Source organism: Sabethes cyaneus, chromosome 1, assembly GCF_943734655.1.
Source record: "Sabethes cyaneus chromosome 1, idSabCyanKW18_F2, whole genome shotgun sequence".
NCBI classification, from domain to species: Eukaryota; Metazoa; Arthropoda; class Insecta; order Diptera; family Culicidae; genus Sabethes; species Sabethes cyaneus.
The window spans coordinates 27632311-27649710 of record NC_071353.1 but is presented as its reverse complement, the minus strand read 5'-3'; the positions used below and the strand labels follow the sequence as shown (position 1 = coordinate 27649710).

The window sequence follows — 17400 nt, the reverse complement described above, 5'->3', positions numbered from 1 at the left end:
CTGGACCTGGACAGACATGGACGGACCTAGACTTGGACTATGACATGGACTTGAACTTGGTATTGGATTTGGACTATGACTTGGACCTGGACCTGGACCTGGAGTTGGACTATGCCATGGACTTGAACTTGGAATTGGACTTGGACTATGACTTGGGCTTGGACTTTAACTTTGACCTGGATCTGGACCGACCTGGACCTACACGTGAACCTGGACATGGAGTTGGACTATGACTTTGGCTTGAACTTGGAATTGGACTTGGCTTTGGTCTTGGACTTGGACTTGGATTTGGAGTTGAACCTGAACCTGGACCTGGACCTGGACTTGGACTATGACATGGTCGGTGTTAAATCAGACCGGACTAAGTCGCAAAATTTAAATAAATTAGTTAATGACAGCAAAAGACCAAGAATTGCCTAAGCTCCATTTTACTCTAATCAGACTACATAAATGAGGCAAACAGCCAGAGTTATGAGATGATTTCGAACGATTGATAGCTATAAGCCACATGAGAGCAGCAAACTTTGATCGCGTTTTTCTCGAAATCAGAATTTTGCCACTTGGTTCGGTCTGACTTAACACCGACCACATGGAATTGAACTTGGAGTTGGACTATGACTTGGACCTGGACGGACCTGGACCTGGACCTGGACCTGGACTTGGACTATGACATGGACTTGAACTTGGAATTGGACTATGACTTGGACTTTAACTTGGCCCTGGATCTGACGGGCGTGGACCTAGACGTGAACCTGACCATGGAGTTGAACTTGGACTATGACTTTGACTTGAACTTGAACTTGGAATTGGACTTGGACTTGGACTTGGTCTTCGACTTGGACTTTGACTTGGACTTGAGCTTGGATTGGGCAGTCATAATTCCGGAACTCCTGGACAGTTGTTCATCAAATTTGGCGAACATGTTCCATGAGATAAAGAAATTAACACGGAGGGTTGACAAAACGGGGGGTCACTTTAACCAGCCTAACAGTTTTCTCTCGAAAAATTCTGGAAAAATCTTTGACTTGAACTTGGAATTGGACTTGGACTTGGACTTGGACTTGGACCTGGACTTGAACTTGAACTACAACTTGAACTTGGACTTGGACCTGGACTTGGACTCGGGCTACGACTTGGACTTGGACGTGGACCAGGACGTGGATCTGTACCTGGTCCTGAACGCACCTGGACCTGGACTTGTACTATGACTTGAACTATGACATGGATTTGAACATTGAATTGGACTTGAACAATGACTTGGACTAGGACCTAAACTTGGACTTGGACTTTGATTTCGATTTGGACCTGGACCTGGACCTGGACTTGGACTGTGGCATGGACTTGAATTTGGAATTGGACGTGGATTAAGACTTGGACGTTGAACTGGACGGACCTGGACTTGGGTTATGACTTGGACTTGGACTTTAACTTGGATCTGGATCTGGACGGACCTGGACAGACCTGGACCTAGATGTGAACCTGGACATGGAGTTGGGCTTGGACTTGGACTATGACTTTGACTTGAACTTGGATTTGGACTTGGACCTGGACTTGGACTCGGGCTACGACTTGGACTTGGACGTGGACCTGGACGTGGATCTGTACCTGGTCCTGAACGCACCTGGACCTGGACTTGTACTATGACTTGGACTATGACATGTATTTGAACATTGAATTGGACTTAAACAATGACTTGGACTAGGACCTTAACTTGAACTTGGACTTTGATTTCGATTTGGACCTGGACCTGGACCTGGACTTGGACTATGGCATGGACTTGAATTTGGAATTGGACGTGGATTAAGACTTGGACCTTGAACTGGACGGACCTGGACTTGGGTTATGACTTGGACTTGGATCTGGACCTAGACGCACCGGGAACTGGACTTGGACTATGACTTGGACCTGGAACTGGACCTGGACAGACCTGGACGGACCTAGACTTGGACTATAACATGGACTTAAACTTGGAATTGGATTTGGACTATGACTTGGACCTGGACCTGGACGGACCTGGACCTGGACTTGGACTATGAAATGGACTCGAACTTGGAATTGGATTTGGACTATGACTTGGACTTGGACTTTAACTTGGACCTGGATCTGGACGGACCTGAACGGACCTGGACCTAGACGTGAACCTGGACATTGAGTTGGACTTGGACTTGGACTATGACTTTGACTTGAACTTGGAATTGGACTTGGAGTTGGACTTGAATTTGAGCATGAACTTGGACTTGGACGTGGACTTGGACTTGGCCTTCGACTTTGACTTTGACTTCGACTTGGATTGGGCAGTCATAATTCCGGAACTCCTGGACAGTTGTTCACTAACCCTTAAATGCGCAATGTTGCTTTAAAACAACATAGTGAAAAACATCCCCAGAGTAAATTATGTTTACCACCTTTAGATAAGTAAGTTTATAAATGAATGTTTTCAGCGTGCTCATTTAAGGGTTAAATTTGGCATACATGTTCCTTGAGATAAAGAAATTTACACAGAGGGTTGACAAAACGGGGGGTAATTTTAACCAGCGTAATGGTTTTCTCTCAGCCCCCTAACCGTATATGGCCGCTTAATAAACACTCAAAGCTTGACCACATTTTCACATTTTAGATTGCGATTTAACATTCTTACCTTTCCATAAGACGCAGTTTTACGTCAAAAAATTTGAAATCCTATTTGTGGTAGAATACACGACAACCAGGGAGTAAGTCTGACCATGTGGCCACTATAATAACTACTATGATATCAAGTTATTTTTTCACGGCTGAGAAACTTTTCGTAAAATTGTTGATTTATCAAAGATATTTTCCGGAAGTGAAATCAAAATAATAGCTTATTGATGGGACTTCCAAAAACGTACATTCGTCAAGTTTTATTATTTATTAAATATGAAAACTATGATCCCTTTCTCAAGTCTAAGTGTTTTACTAACTATAACTTTTGGTCTATCTGTGGCTTAACTGACATCAATTCCTAAAACTAACCTAACTTCTAATGCACACCATTTGATTTCTGTTGACGGCTGGTCCCAACTTCTTTCCCTTCCGTAACCGGACGGTCTTTTGCTTCTTCCAGCAGCTCTCGCAGGGCTACATTGAAAGGAAGTTCAATGAGCACGCACATCAGTGTCCCGTAAAACAACATCCACATTTGAATACTCATCATGAACTCGGCCTAGGTGCATTGTAGAAACGAAATCGATATTAATCTTCACCAAAGTCGGATGCAAAGTAGCAAAAATACTCACCACACCACGGGGACTGAAGAAGATCGGTTGCTTGACGGCACCGATCACCTGAAGAGTCACGGTGAAATGAATCAGAAAGAAACTGTAGCAAAGTTTGCCCAACACCCGGAAGATCGGGTGTCCGCAGAAACTTCGGAACCGCGAGCGCCGAGTTTGCAGTGCCGTCCGTAGTTGTATGACTGTGCACAGTGCTCCGAAGGAGTGCTTGAACAGGGTCGCATAGATTGCCAGCAGTACGGGCGAAGTCGTTGATCTGTGTTGCACAATCCAATTGTCGGAGATACAGGTGAAGAAGTAGAGCAGCACCAGGGTCCAGAAGGTGTTTATCTGCAGCCGGGATACGAGGACTTCCCTGCGGGAAGTGCGGTATCGATGGTAAATGAAGCCAGCCAACATTCCGGCGAAATAGATGGTTATGTTCATGTGGAATGGCTGGTACAGCTGGAAGTAGCTGTGGCCGAAATTGTACTGCTCGTTCAGTTTAAGATCTTCGGTCATGACCGGAGAGGCGTTTGTCATGTAGGCTACGATAACGGTTAGAATCGGTCCGCATGCGAGACCAGCCGTAAATAAGTACTTCTTTAGGAATGGCCACCGCCAAATTAGCATCAACGTGCCGAGTGAGAAAATGTAGAGTTGCATATCAGCTGCAAGGTACCATGTCTGGATCAAGCACTAGAACGAGGAAGAGATTTGTTGTTAAAACGGATCGAAGCATTGATAAAATGGATCGGTTCAAACCGGTCTGTCTGTGTGGATGTAGTTGTTGATGAACAGAAGGTTGGTCCACCACAGTTGACGACATTTTTGATGAGAATCTCCCACCAAATGTTGACCGACCGGACCGACCATGAACCGTCGGCTGATCGATGCTTCCAAAAGAACGATGAATGCATAAGCCGGTACTAACCGGTATAGCCGCAGACGTAGGCGTTTCCAGAAAAACCCCATGTCAAATTGGGGATTTTTCTCGATATGATTCAGAAAGTTAATGGCCAAAAGCATTCCGGACATCGAGAAGAAAGTCTGCACGTAATTTTGAAACTCCGCTACATAATGGATTGTAATCGGGTTGTGAAGCTTTTTCTCGATTCCATCCGGGTTGACTTTTGGAACCTTAATCACCACCAGAATGATGTGCAGCAGTATGACGCGATGCATTTGAATGAATCGGAAACATTCCATGAAGGCCAGATCCTTCTTGGTAGCACTGTCAACTGGTTCCTTTAGCCGACGAAAGTTTCGTGGTATGGAAAAGGCCGTCAACAACCGTTCGTTGCGCGTCCCGAGTGACTTCGAAAAGTAATCATCCGGAAAGTCGGACGCCCTTTCAATTTGAAGATCGTACCAAGTCGAAAAACAAACTGCTACCAACACGGAAGCAATTATCACCATGAACAGTATTTCCAACCAATCTGAAAAAAAGAAGAGGTTTCAAATAAGTGAAAGGAACCATACGGTGCCAGCAGCAGCGATTGTACCGAATGGAAGATTTTCATTTTGCGCGCTGTAACAGTGGTAAATTTCCACATCCGATTCAACCTGCAAGTTGTAATCGTTGCGCAACTGTGAGTTGATGCAGGACCTGAGCTGGTCAGCGTGCGTGTGACCTTCGGAGTGGACCTTCGTTCCTTTGCTGATTGATAGTTCGCATTGCTGAACGCACAAACCGCGCTCCTGAACTCGATGCTGGTAGTGACATTCGTCCTCGGAAAAGCGCTGCAAAATAGAGCACACACTATTAGCCACATGAAGCCGACCAATATCCACAAAATGACGCTACACTTAGACTCTTCCACAGAAGTGACGCATTGTCCGGCCGGATGTGGGTTTTCACGACACAATAGATGTACTGTTCTCGAAACGTTCGTCGACATTCTTCGAAATCGTCGTAATCGTACAGTTTGGGAAATTTATCGTATTGGACATCTGCAATACACAAAATAACCGGTTGTGAAAGGTTTTCGAAATGATCAAATTATGATAATCGGGCAACTTTACGGTCGATAAACTGATCACTCTCCACGAAGCCCAGCTGAGCTATAAATAATGCCAAAAACCCGATCTGGCCTATCAAACTGCGCCGGTCGCAGATCATTCTTTACTCCTCTTTCACAACACTTCGCGAATGGTCGCTAGCTAAATACCGTCTAAATGTCACTAAAAGCAGCAGAAGCAGCAGCAGCAGTGCTCTATGGCATGATTTTCCGAAAAACTAAAATGAAACACCACGAAAAACATCGATCCGCCTGGGGTGAACGATGGAATAACACTGTTTTGGTTCGATCGGCAGCGGGCGGTTTCTCAGCCAAAAATGTCCAAATCATAAATGAATATTAAACACTGCCGGGCAGGTTTCAGCGGATAAGCGTGGCCTTTTTTTTTTCGCAAAAATACCCAACCGGCAGGCAGCTGCTACCTTTTCTAACGTTTGGGTTCAACTGCCAAACTTGATCTCGATTTAACCGGAAGTTAAGTTTCGCGAATGTTTCGCTGACTTTCTGACTGCAGCCTGCGGGGGGGGAGGGGGGCAGGGTGGCATGGCGAACGGAGGCGACAACGCAGCAACAATCAACGGGGAATTTCGAACGTCATCGAAACGCAACAATCTGAGGTTATTTCACGCTCCGCAAGAAGTAATCGTCAGCGGGTTTTGACTTTGTGGCGCACGTTTGAGACAATAATCTGGTGCGTAGCCATAACCTCACGCTGATATAATTATGAGCCATTGTTTCCAGCAACGCCTCATCCAAGCCTAAGCCTAGGCGTACTTGAATTATGAGTTTTAAGTCGATTTGATTGTTTTTATTGCTAATGAATCTGTGCTATGCTTCTTGATTAGGTACCTTGGGCGATTAAAACGGTTGATAGCCAATGTTTTCAGCAATTTACTGCCACCAATATAATCGTTGCTTAAGCTAGCGCGACCCTCTGATGCCCTGGAATAGGTGCATTCGAAAAACAATTCAAAAACAAATAACCAAGATAACCAATCTTCTATTATAAGTTTCGATCAACTTTTGTACAAATTTTGATAATAAATGCACTGCTCCGCCACAGCCAGCAGTGTTACATTCTTGAATATTTAACACCTATAAATTGGTCGAAACTACTCAGAATCCTATTAAACTGAGTAGGTAGTTTTGTGCCAAATAATCTGGAGGAGAAATTCAAAGCAAAATAGTTAAAACAGGATAAATCTGGCCTGAAGTTTTAATGGGTCATATCTGCAAACGTAAACAAACCGAGTGAGAGTTAATTCTGCCAGAGAATAACTCTCTTACGCTTCGCTTATACTTGCAGATAGGTCAAGTGAATAGGATAGTGAATTCTAGGCTCCGAGTAGATTCAAACACGGTATAATCCAATCCAAATTTAATTTTAAATTTTAATTGATATGTGAAATCATTTAAGACTGTAGTATGAAAACGGCACCATCGTCTGGCTTATTTTTCTGTAATAGGACATTTTATTTTTGTTAATTTATATGTACTCTATACCATACAACAATTTACTTTGTAAAACTAATTAATTTTTCTGTCTGCAAGAATTTCAAAAATCAACAGCAAAATTACGTCTTATTGAAGCAGTGAGTCTCTATGCAATGCAAAGACACTTTGTGCTATCGTGAGAACATGCAAACAGTATATAATATAACTTTTGCCAGAGCCATAGCGTGACATTGTGGCGCCCATGGCCAACCCCCAATTTGGCACCTTGACTATCATTTTTTCGTGTTCGCTCTTTATTCAATACTTCACTTCCCGCACTTACTTACGTTTTCGGCAACAATCCGTTTATCGAATCCATGCCAAAATCAGGAGCCGTCTTCACATTACTCGGTCTTAGGCTACCGCTCTCCAGTCGCTCCCAACATCCCGCTGTTCTAGCATCCTCGTCAACAGCGCTCATCCAATTGGTAGGGGGTCTGCCTCGAAGTCGTCGCCCTCTGTCGGGTTCTCTGCTAAATATTGTTTTCGTTGATCTCTCATCCGGCATCCTTGCTACGTAGCCAGTCCATTGTAGGCTGTCGTATTTTAATCGCGTCACAATATCCGCATCTTTGTATACTTGGTATATTTCAAGATTTATGCGCCTGCGCCACACTCCTTCGTCTGATATGCCGCCAAGCATAGGACACCATACAAACCGTTGCTTTTCAAGAGATGGCGCTTTTCTAGTGGTAGTAAAATCAACATTTCTCACTTATTTATGTTTACCTACCTGAAAAACAATCACTAATCGTATTTTACTTGAGGTACAGTTACTCTGTTATACTTAATTTTCATGATTTCTGCCTAATTTTGATAAAAAACAAACATTTCCTATACCTTTCCATAGCATCTTACTACCAGTTATCCGAGAGCCCTAAAGAGCTAAAGCCCTATAAAGGTACATTTATAGGGCTTTATGAAAACCTCTGTTTGCGACATTTCAATTCGACAAAATTAAATTTCGCAACATGAACGCAATAAATAAAAACAATGTTTACCAACTATTTATTGGTTCAGGTGTCAAACGTTGTATTGCGATTAGCGATAAACACAAAAGAAACTGAGATGCATGAGAGAGTAAGGGTGTTGTGTTCAGTAAATTTATTGTCGCGCAAAATTCAGCTGTTACGGAAATGCACACTATGCGCTACGAAGTAACGACATCTGTTGTATTCAACAGGGAAACATTGATAGTTTCAAGCATACTCTCACGCATGGCGCATGATGAAACACTTGCGCCAACTTCTGTTATTTATTATCAGAAGTTAGAGACAGTGTCCTATTGATCGCAGGATCTTACGCTCGAAAGCGCCAAGAATCGTACGCCGCATTGAAGTCTATAAACAAATGGTGAGTCTGCAAGGTGAATTCCCGGAATTTATCGAGGATCTGTCGAAAGGTGAACATATGGTTCGTCGTGGAGCGCCTCTCTCGAAAAATGCACTGGCATTTGCCAACAAAGGTTTCATGCAGCGGCCTCAGTCTGAGAAAAAGGATGCGGGAGAGAATTTTGTATGCAGAATTGAGGAGAGTAGTGCCTCGATAATTGCTGTATTGCAGTCGATGGCAATTCTTGTCAATAGGGCATATAAGGCCTTCCAACCAGACCTTAGATAGTTGCTCCTCAGTACATACCTTTAGTATAACCTGATGGATTGCACAATACAGCTGTTCGCTCCCGACTATCAAAAGTTCGACAGGGATACCGTCCTTTCCAGCTGCTTTGCCGTTTTTCAGCTCTCTCGCTGCTTTCCTAACCTCGTACAAAGTTGGTGGATCCACAGCTTGTCCATCATCCTCAATCGTTCTGTTCTCAATCTGTTTCTGTTGACCGCTCCATACTGCACTTAACGTATATATTAAAAAAATGGACTAATTTCGGATGGTGATGAAAAAACCCGATTTAATCCACCTAGTGGTGAAAGGAACCTTTGTTATACGGTCTTACTTGCTATTTGAGATAGAAATCGACACGTCTTCGGAACATAATTCATCTATTGGTTATCGTTGCGTAGTGCGTTGATTTACATAAAATTTTTGAAAATTGAATAAGGTTACAAAATTTGAACAAAATAGGAACACTTTTAAATTTTGATAGATCCTTTGTTCATGAAATTGCCGAGTAAGGATAAATAAGTTGTTATTAATCTGAGTAAGTGCAAATAAAAGTAAGTTGTAAGTGGAAATCTTATCCTTTAGCATATACATTGTCTAGTAAAGGTCTAGTTTATAGGTTTTTGAACTATGCATAGTTTCCTGTAATGCCATTCTATTTGACTCACATCAATAGAGTTTCCTTGAATAATTTTCATCAATTTTTATTAACTCACGCTGTTATATTTTTTTTTTTATTTTATTTTATTTTATTTTCTTACTTCATTTTATACAACACGTGTTAATTTTTCAACGCCTTATTGTTATAAAGTTACGAATCGTTGTTTAACTAACGTATATTCTTCAACAAACTTATTGTGAGCAAAATATCATAATTATTCAATGCATTAATAATTTAAATTGTTGGGAAAATTTATGCAGCAAAACTATCAGCAAATGTAAAATGTTTAAAATGTATCCGTCTGCTGGTAGTCGAGTAATGCGGAGTCAAAATTAGGGTATTTTTCATAATCAAAGTTCCACAGATCCTAAACAAGCAAACATAGAGGTATAGTATTTTCAGCAAAGTTGTGTATTTTTACTATTTGTACAATTTTGTAGTACATGAAAAAGTCATACAACAATTACAAAAAGAGCAAAAATAGAAAAACTGATTTTACAAATTCACTACAATAAATAAGATATTTCTATCTTCGCTGCAGAGATAGAAGGTTACTGTCTTTAGCAAAATTTCTTGTAATAATATGCTCTATAACTTTGCAGAATACATCAATGTGTTATATTGACACTGAAGAAAAATAATTTTTTTATTTCACTTTTAGGGGGATTATTCAAAATTTAAATTCCACCAGACGATAGAGCTTTCAATTTCAAGAAACTCTTCCAAAGGTTCGATAAACCTAAAACCAAGTTTTCCCAGTCAAAACTCTAGTGCACACGTTTTCTTTGGTTTGGGCGCGCGAGTAACTGTGTTACAAAAGTTGGCGCGAGTGTTCGAGGGGTAATATCTTTTAACCAGTAAAACCAATTCTTATGCAATTTTGCATATATATTCGTAGTGTCAAAACCTCTCGTTTGATATTAAAATTAATTCAAATTAGGTAAATTATCTTGGTTAAAATCATTATAAATTATTGTTAATTTTGGTGTGGTGTATTCAAATACTGATAACTTTCAAATTAAACGTCCAATCAAAAAACCATTCAATAGTGATCTATTAGGATATATTATCTTTCAAATGAGACTAATAGCGCATAAATCGGTTTGGCCATTTCTAAGAAACAGGCGATAATTATTACCTTGTCAAAACAGGTTTTTTAAGCATAACTTTTAATCTACTTGTTTGTTTTCAATTAAAAATTCCTGAACAATTTAGCTTTAATAAGGGCTTTCATTTAATACTAAGATCGTTGAAATCGGTCATGTAGTTCCGAAGAAACCCGTGTCACGTATTTTTCACATTTTTGCTTATAACTTTTAAACGAAACGTCGTATCACGAAACAACTCAATAGTGATCTACTAGACAATAACACCTTTCAAACAAAAGTAATAACGAACCATTTGGTCCAGCCATCTCTGAGAAACAGGCGATAGAAAAAATCATTACATACATACACACACACACACACACACACACACACACAGACATTGCTCAAATCGTCGAACCCTATCGATTGGTATATGTGACTTGGCCCTCCGGGCCTCGGATCAATTTCGTGTTTTTCGACCAATTTTTAAACCATTGTTATAGTATAACAAAGGTAAAAAGGAAAAAAGATAATGCAATGATACAAATTGTCCTTAAATCCTACGTTTATTATGAGTCTTCTATAAAAATTCTTTGACGCCCTGCCAAGTGGATTTACAGCAGTTCACCGGAACCTTCGCAATGGACGATCAAAACGTAGGTGTCGGAATATTATTTAACTCTTTCGTGGCCTCGGCGATCAGCTCCATTCCTGTTTTGGCAGCAAAATTTTTAGAAAATTTTTCCGTTAGAGCTTCGCCTACAGATTTTTGATTAGTAGCAATTGGGGAACGTTGGAAGAATTAGTGATTCTTGTTATTCTTCGAGAAGGGAAAAACCCGCGGAACTTCGGCACAAAACCTTCATTTTTTGCATCAACAGATTACATACCAAATGATACAACTTATTACTAAATACACATTGGAAACTTAAATTTTTTACATTTATTAAAAACTATCTATATGCTAACGGCTAACACTACAAGTTCAAGTACAATGACGTAATTTACTTTAAAGCACGTAAAAAAACCCGATTTAATCCACCTAGTGGTGAAAGGAACCTTTGTTATACGGTCTTACTTGCTATTTGAGATAGAAATCGACACGTCTTCGAAACATAATTCATCTATTGGTTATCGTTGCGTAGTGCGTTGGTTTACATAAAATGTTTGAAAATTGAATAAGTTTTCAAAATTTGAACAAAATAGGAACACTTTTAAATTTTGATAGATCCTTTTTTCATGAAATTGCCGAGTAAGGATAAGTAAGTTGTTATTAATCTGAGTAAATGCAAATAAAAGTAAGTTGTAAGTGGAAATCTTATCCTTTAGAATATACATTGTCTAGTAAAGATCTAGTTTATAGGTTTTTGAACTATGCATAGTTTCCTGTAATGCCATTCTATTTGAATCACATCAATAGAGTTTTCTTTAAATAATTTTCATCAATTTTTATTAACTCACGCTGTTGTATTTTATACAACACGTGTAGGGTTTTCAACGCCATATTGTTATAAAGTTACAAATCGTAGTTTAACTAACGTATATTCTTCAACAAACTTACTGTGAGCAAAATATCATAATTATTCAATGCATTAATAATTTAAATTGTTGGGAAAATTTATGCAGCAAAACTATCAGCAAATGTAAAATGTTTAAAATGTATCCGTCTGCTGGTAGTCGAGTAATGCGGAGTCAAAGTTAGGGTATTTTTTATAATCAAAGTTCCACAGATCCTAAACAAGCAAACATACAGGTATACTATTTTCAGCAAAGTTGTGTATTTTTACTATTTGTACAATTTTGTAGTGCATGAAAAAGTCATACAACAATTACAAAAAGAGCAAAAATAGAAAAACTGATTTTACAAATTCATATACAATAAATAAGATATTTCTATCTTCGCTGCAGAGATAGAAGGTTACTGTCTTTAGCAAAATTTCTTGTAATAATATGCTCTATAACTTTGCAGAACACATCAATGTGTTATATTGACACTGAAGAAAAATATTTTTGTTATTTCACTTTTAGGGGGATTAATCAAAATTTAAATTCCACCAGACGATAGAGCTTTCAATTTCAAGAAACTCTTCCAAAGGTTCGATAAACCTAAAACCAAGTTTTCCCAGTCAAAACTCTAGTGCACACGTTTTCTTTGGTTTGGGGCTATTTTGCGCGCGAGTAACTGTGTTACAAAAGTTGGCGCGAGTGTTCGAGGGTTAATATCTTTTAACCGGTGAAACCAATTTTTATGCAATTTTGCATATATATTCGTAGTGTCAAAACCTCTCGGTTGATATTAAAATAATTGAAATTAGGTAAATTATCTTGGTTAAAATCATTATAAATTATTGTTAATTTTGGTGTGGTGTATACGGTTGCTCATAACTTTCAAATTAAACGTCCAATTAAAAAACCATTCAATAGTGATCTATTAGGATATATTATCTTTCAAATCAGACTAATAGCGCATAAATCGGTTTGGCCATCTCTAAGAAACAGGCGATAATTATTACCTTGTCAAAACAGGTTTTCTAAGCATAACTTTTAAACTACTTGTTTGTTTTCAATTAAAAATTCCTGAACAATTTAGTTTTAATAAGGGCTTTCATTTGAAACTAAGATCGTTGAAATCGGTCATGTAGTTCCGAAGAAACTCGTGTCACGTATTTTTCACATTTTTGCTTATAACTTTTAAACGAAACGTCGTATCACGAAACAACTCAATAGTGATCTACTAGACAATAACACCTTTCAAACAAAAGTAATAGCGAACCATTCGGTTCAGCCATCTCTGAGAAACAGGCGATAGAAAAAATCATTACATACATACACACACACACACACACACACACACAGACATTGCTCAAATCGTCGAACCCTATCGATTGGTATATGTGACTTGGCCCTCCGGGCCTCGGATCAATTTCGTGTTTTTCGACCAATTTTTAAACCTTTGTTATAGTATAACAAAGGTAAAACTTGTTTAAGAATAGAACGAGACAAATGGAAATCGAATACATTATAACAACGGTTGAACACACGACCCATGCCAGAGAAAGGTTCGTTTTGACCATAACTGGTGCGTGACGCGGGAAGATTGTGAAAATGGTGAGATCGGAGATGCCGACGACAGATGTTGATGTTCAGGAGCCGAAGTAAATCTGAACTGTCAATTTGAAAGGTTAAAATGTCTAAAATAAAGATGGCCTTAACAACCTCTCGCCGTACAGCCAAAGAATCAAGCCCAATCAGATTACAGCGGTGTTCATAGGTTCAAAGATTCAAAGGGTCGTTCCAAGGGAGGAGTCGTACGGCATAGCGGACAAATTTTCGTTGGATAGACTCAATCCGTTGAATGCTGTTTTGATAGTACGGCGCCCAGACTACAGCTGCATATTCCAATCGTGATCGTCGGTAAAATGGTTATCTTCAGCCGGTTGGCTTGAAAATTTTCTTCTTGCTGATTGTCAGCCATAAAAGGATACTTGACCGTCATCGCTTACCCAGCTAGCATTTTCATATATATAAAAAAGTAAAAATCAGCATTACGTACAGATATACATGCTAATAAATCGTATTTCATGCGCAAAATTGGCATATCCGTACTATTTCGGAGGCGATATACGTGATTACGAATAATTTTGAGCGTTACGACTATATAAGTATTTATATACGATAATATCCGATTAAGCGCGAGTCGCTCCGTACTACTCTACGATTTTGTGCTGAAAATCGTATGTATGTCAGTTATTATCATTATATACGATAGAAAATCAACTTGGTCTCACTTTATCCAGCTTTAGCTACGATTTCGAGTTTGTTAGGAGATATTTACGATAATTTTCGTACATTGATATACGAGTTGGTGCTAGCTGGCTATCTTCTTGGTGGGGGATGTAAAGTACTCGGTCCTCTGGCAGTCGTTGCCGCCCAGCATCAAATATTTTTCGTCACCCATTATGACCGCGACATCATGCTTCGCCGGGAAAATGTTTTCACTAGCACCTTCAACCAGCATCGACTGACGCTTCCGCATAAAAATATCCATTTTGGTCCAGTACTTCTTCGCCGTTTAGCCGATTGCTCCGATCTCCCGGCCCAAGCGCGGAACGATGAGAACGATCTTGCTCTCGGTCTTCATCTTCAGATTCTGCTGCATGTAACGGTCGCGCAGCACTGTCAGGTGGCCGGAAACAAGTTTCCGTTTAACGCTTTCGCCTTTCTCGCAGGAGAGGATGTTTTAATTGCCAGATTGGTTCTATTCAGCGGATTCAAAGTGCTTCACCATGTCCAACTTCTTCACTACGGGGTGGAGCTGGCAGTACGAACAAAACATGGAGCGTAATTCTTTAACTTTTCGCTCGTGGCTGCTGCATGCAAATCAACTGGTAACGTGACATGATAAATCGCTCAGGCTAGCTTTTTAATGCATATGTTATTGCTAATACTTTACTGAAATGCAGGTCCCGTTTGACGCCCTTTACGTGATTTAGTTTTACGTCCAAAATTCGAATTAAAGTCCACTTTTTTACCCAAAAAATTTGAATTAACGTCCTCTCTTTTTATGTCCAAAATTTGATTTAGCGTCCTCTATTTTTACGACCGATTTTTTTACGCCCCCCCCAGTAGTGGATGTAAAACGAGATTTTAGTGTACTACATTCCGTTTTCGAAACTCAACCTTCTGTTCTTATTCGACAGACTTCGTAGCCAGCTAATAGAGTACAGGACAATTGCGGGGACAGTGCTACGATCCTATTGACTCTGACCACCTTTCCCAACTGAGATTCGAACATACGACGATTTGCTTGTTGAGCCAGTATCGTATTTCAAGGGAAAGCCTCCTCGTAGTACTAGCCAAAAAAAAAAGAGCAATCTTAGAGGAGGTCGGGTAACCAATCCTGGTGGAAACTAAGGTTGTATACCGGCTGAGTTTAATAATGAGGAATAGCTTTGTCAGCCTTGAGTGTCTGTTTACATGTCAGTGATGGCTCGACGTTGACTATAACCAAGTGCACAGTCCATGTTAGAAGCGATTCACGACCAGCGTCTAATGCAGAGGCGGGCGGCTGAAGTAAGAAATGAGTATAGAACCTAGGTATCTCTTGTCGTGTAAAGAATTCCTCTTCACTGTACTCGGTGCTGGGCTGGGCGCCAAGCCGTTGAGCGTCTCGACGTACTTTAATCGGCTTCAACCTGGTCGAGCTATCCAACATGTTGACCCCCTCTATTGCTGGTACCGAGCTCTTGAAAAGAACAAATTTCATTGCAGTCGACCGGCATCTTTGCAACGTTGCCTGCCCACCGCATTATCCCAACTTTCGCCAGCTTTACGATAGGAAGTAGTGCCTGTAGTTACTGGCTCAAACGCCTACGCAACTTTTCGCTTTCCGTGTGTACTCCACCAAAAAAGTCCGCAACACCTTTCGTTCAAATACGGCTAGTGCTCGTATGTCTTCCGTAAGCAAAGTCACAGTCTCAAGTCGGTAGAGGACTACAGGTCTGATTAGCGTTTCCTACATCGTCAGCTTTGCGCGGCGGCGTATGTTCCTTCATCGAAGCGTCTTTCGGATGGAAAAGTATGGGCAACTTCTAGTTTGAACGCGTCGTTTAGTCACATTATTCGTATAGTTCAAATGTAAGAATTCATCAACCGTTTCCAGTTTACCGTCGTCAGTAGTCAATGTCCGTGGGACGTGAACGTTATTTTTTCTGGAGCCTTTTCCTAGCATTAATTTGGTTTTCAACGCATTGATTTGTAACCCAATCCTCCTAGCCTCCGTTTTTGGTCTGGCGTAGATTGCCTTCACCATCCCAAGGTTTCTAGTAATGGTGTGCAGTTCGGCTGGTAAGGTTTGGAGTTGGCTATTCTTGCTGAAAATTGTTCCTCTCGTTTCGATGCCCGCTCGTCGGATCACACTTTTAATAGCGATGTTGAAAAAAATACAGGACAGTCCATCCCCTTGTCGCTTCTGCGTGACTCTCGAAAGGGCTCGAGCGTGCCCCCGAAGCATGCACGTAACACGTTACTCGCTCCGGGTACCTTTAATCAGCCGCGTCAGTTTGTCCGGAAAACTGTTCTCAAACTACCATAGCTGCCATTATCTACCATAGATGTTCGTGGCTCGACTGTATCGTATGCTGCCCTGAAATCTACGAAAATATAATGCATGGGCACGTTGCTCTCTTGACATTTCTAGAGGATCTGTTGGAGAGTGAAAATTTGTCAATCGAAGAAATCTTCTTCCATGCCATTTGTCTCAAACGAGCTCCAATACAATGAGCCTTGATTTTCTTCCAATTAAATTTTTGAAAGAGATTATTCCAGTGTTCGGAACACTGAATTCCGCAGTACAGCTACAAAGCAGGAAAAACTTTTTTAAATCGTTTAAATATTCAAACTCATGTCCCACCTACTACCTTCCATGACCGTAATATGTACACTCCTAAAAACAGAACAAAATACTAAATGATATTACCCCTTGAAAAAGACACCAACAAAGTGTCGAAACGTCGGGAAAACATCAAATTTCAGTCTTGATTAATTTCTCCAAAGACTGCCCTGCCAAATATTACAGTTACAATTGAATCCAGTCGATAAAAAACACAACCGTCATTCTGGTAGTTAAAAGCAAATGTGTCAACCCCGCCAGGGATGGCTATAATTGAGGACAGTAGTAGGGTAAGTAGAGCAAGCATTATAAGGAAGGGAAACCCAATGCACACAAGCACGCAGTGCAAGTTACGGTGTGATGAATCCACATATGAAACAGAAGTCCAATCTGTATCTGTATCTCCAGTATGATCGGTTTTCCTCTTCTTTTTTATTCAATCGAGGTATGATGCTGGGCTAACAATTCCGTCATGGTATGTTCGAATCTCGGTTGGGAATCTGCGGTACATTTGGAAACTCTGCTTGGCTAAGGCGGTTCAAAAGATCAAAATTGAATCAAACTCTTCGTGCCTATTCTTGTAACTATTGTAACTATTTTTGTAACCAGGGATGGTTCGATCACTTTGACTCAATTTTGATTCATTTGACTGTACCGTCTCAGCCGAGCCAAATATGTCAATGTTATATATGGGACATTTGTAGAACTAGTTCTAGTCTACTATTATCCTGAACAAAGTTTTGCTGTATCTTTTGTAGTTACGGTGCTTCAACACTTGTAACTCATCAGTGACTAAATGAACGTTCTTTTAGTCACTTATAAGATACTAGCATTGTAGCGCCGTAACTACAAAAGATACAGCAAAACTTTTTTCAGTAAAATTATAGATAATAACCTG

General features: G+C 40.3%; 2 protein-coding genes across 7 annotated transcripts in view; one reads left to right on the top strand and one right to left on the bottom strand.

The window, feature by feature from the left end:
- The window catches only part of LOC128733074 (complexin), a 598063-nt gene that overhangs the window by 102609 nt on the left and 478054 nt on the right, over positions 1-17400 (top strand). The window lies entirely within an intron of this gene.
- On the bottom strand, positions 2999-5352 carry LOC128745497 (nose resistant to fluoxetine protein 6-like). Its single transcript, XM_053842570.1, has 6 exons — positions 5256-5352; positions 5038-5183; positions 4736-4973; positions 3996-4669; positions 3255-3929; positions 2999-3181 (listed from the first exon to the last, which is right to left on the bottom strand). The coding sequence occupies exons 1-6, from the start codon at positions 5350-5352 to the stop codon at positions 2999-3001; spliced, it is 2013 nt and encodes a 670-aa protein (XP_053698545.1).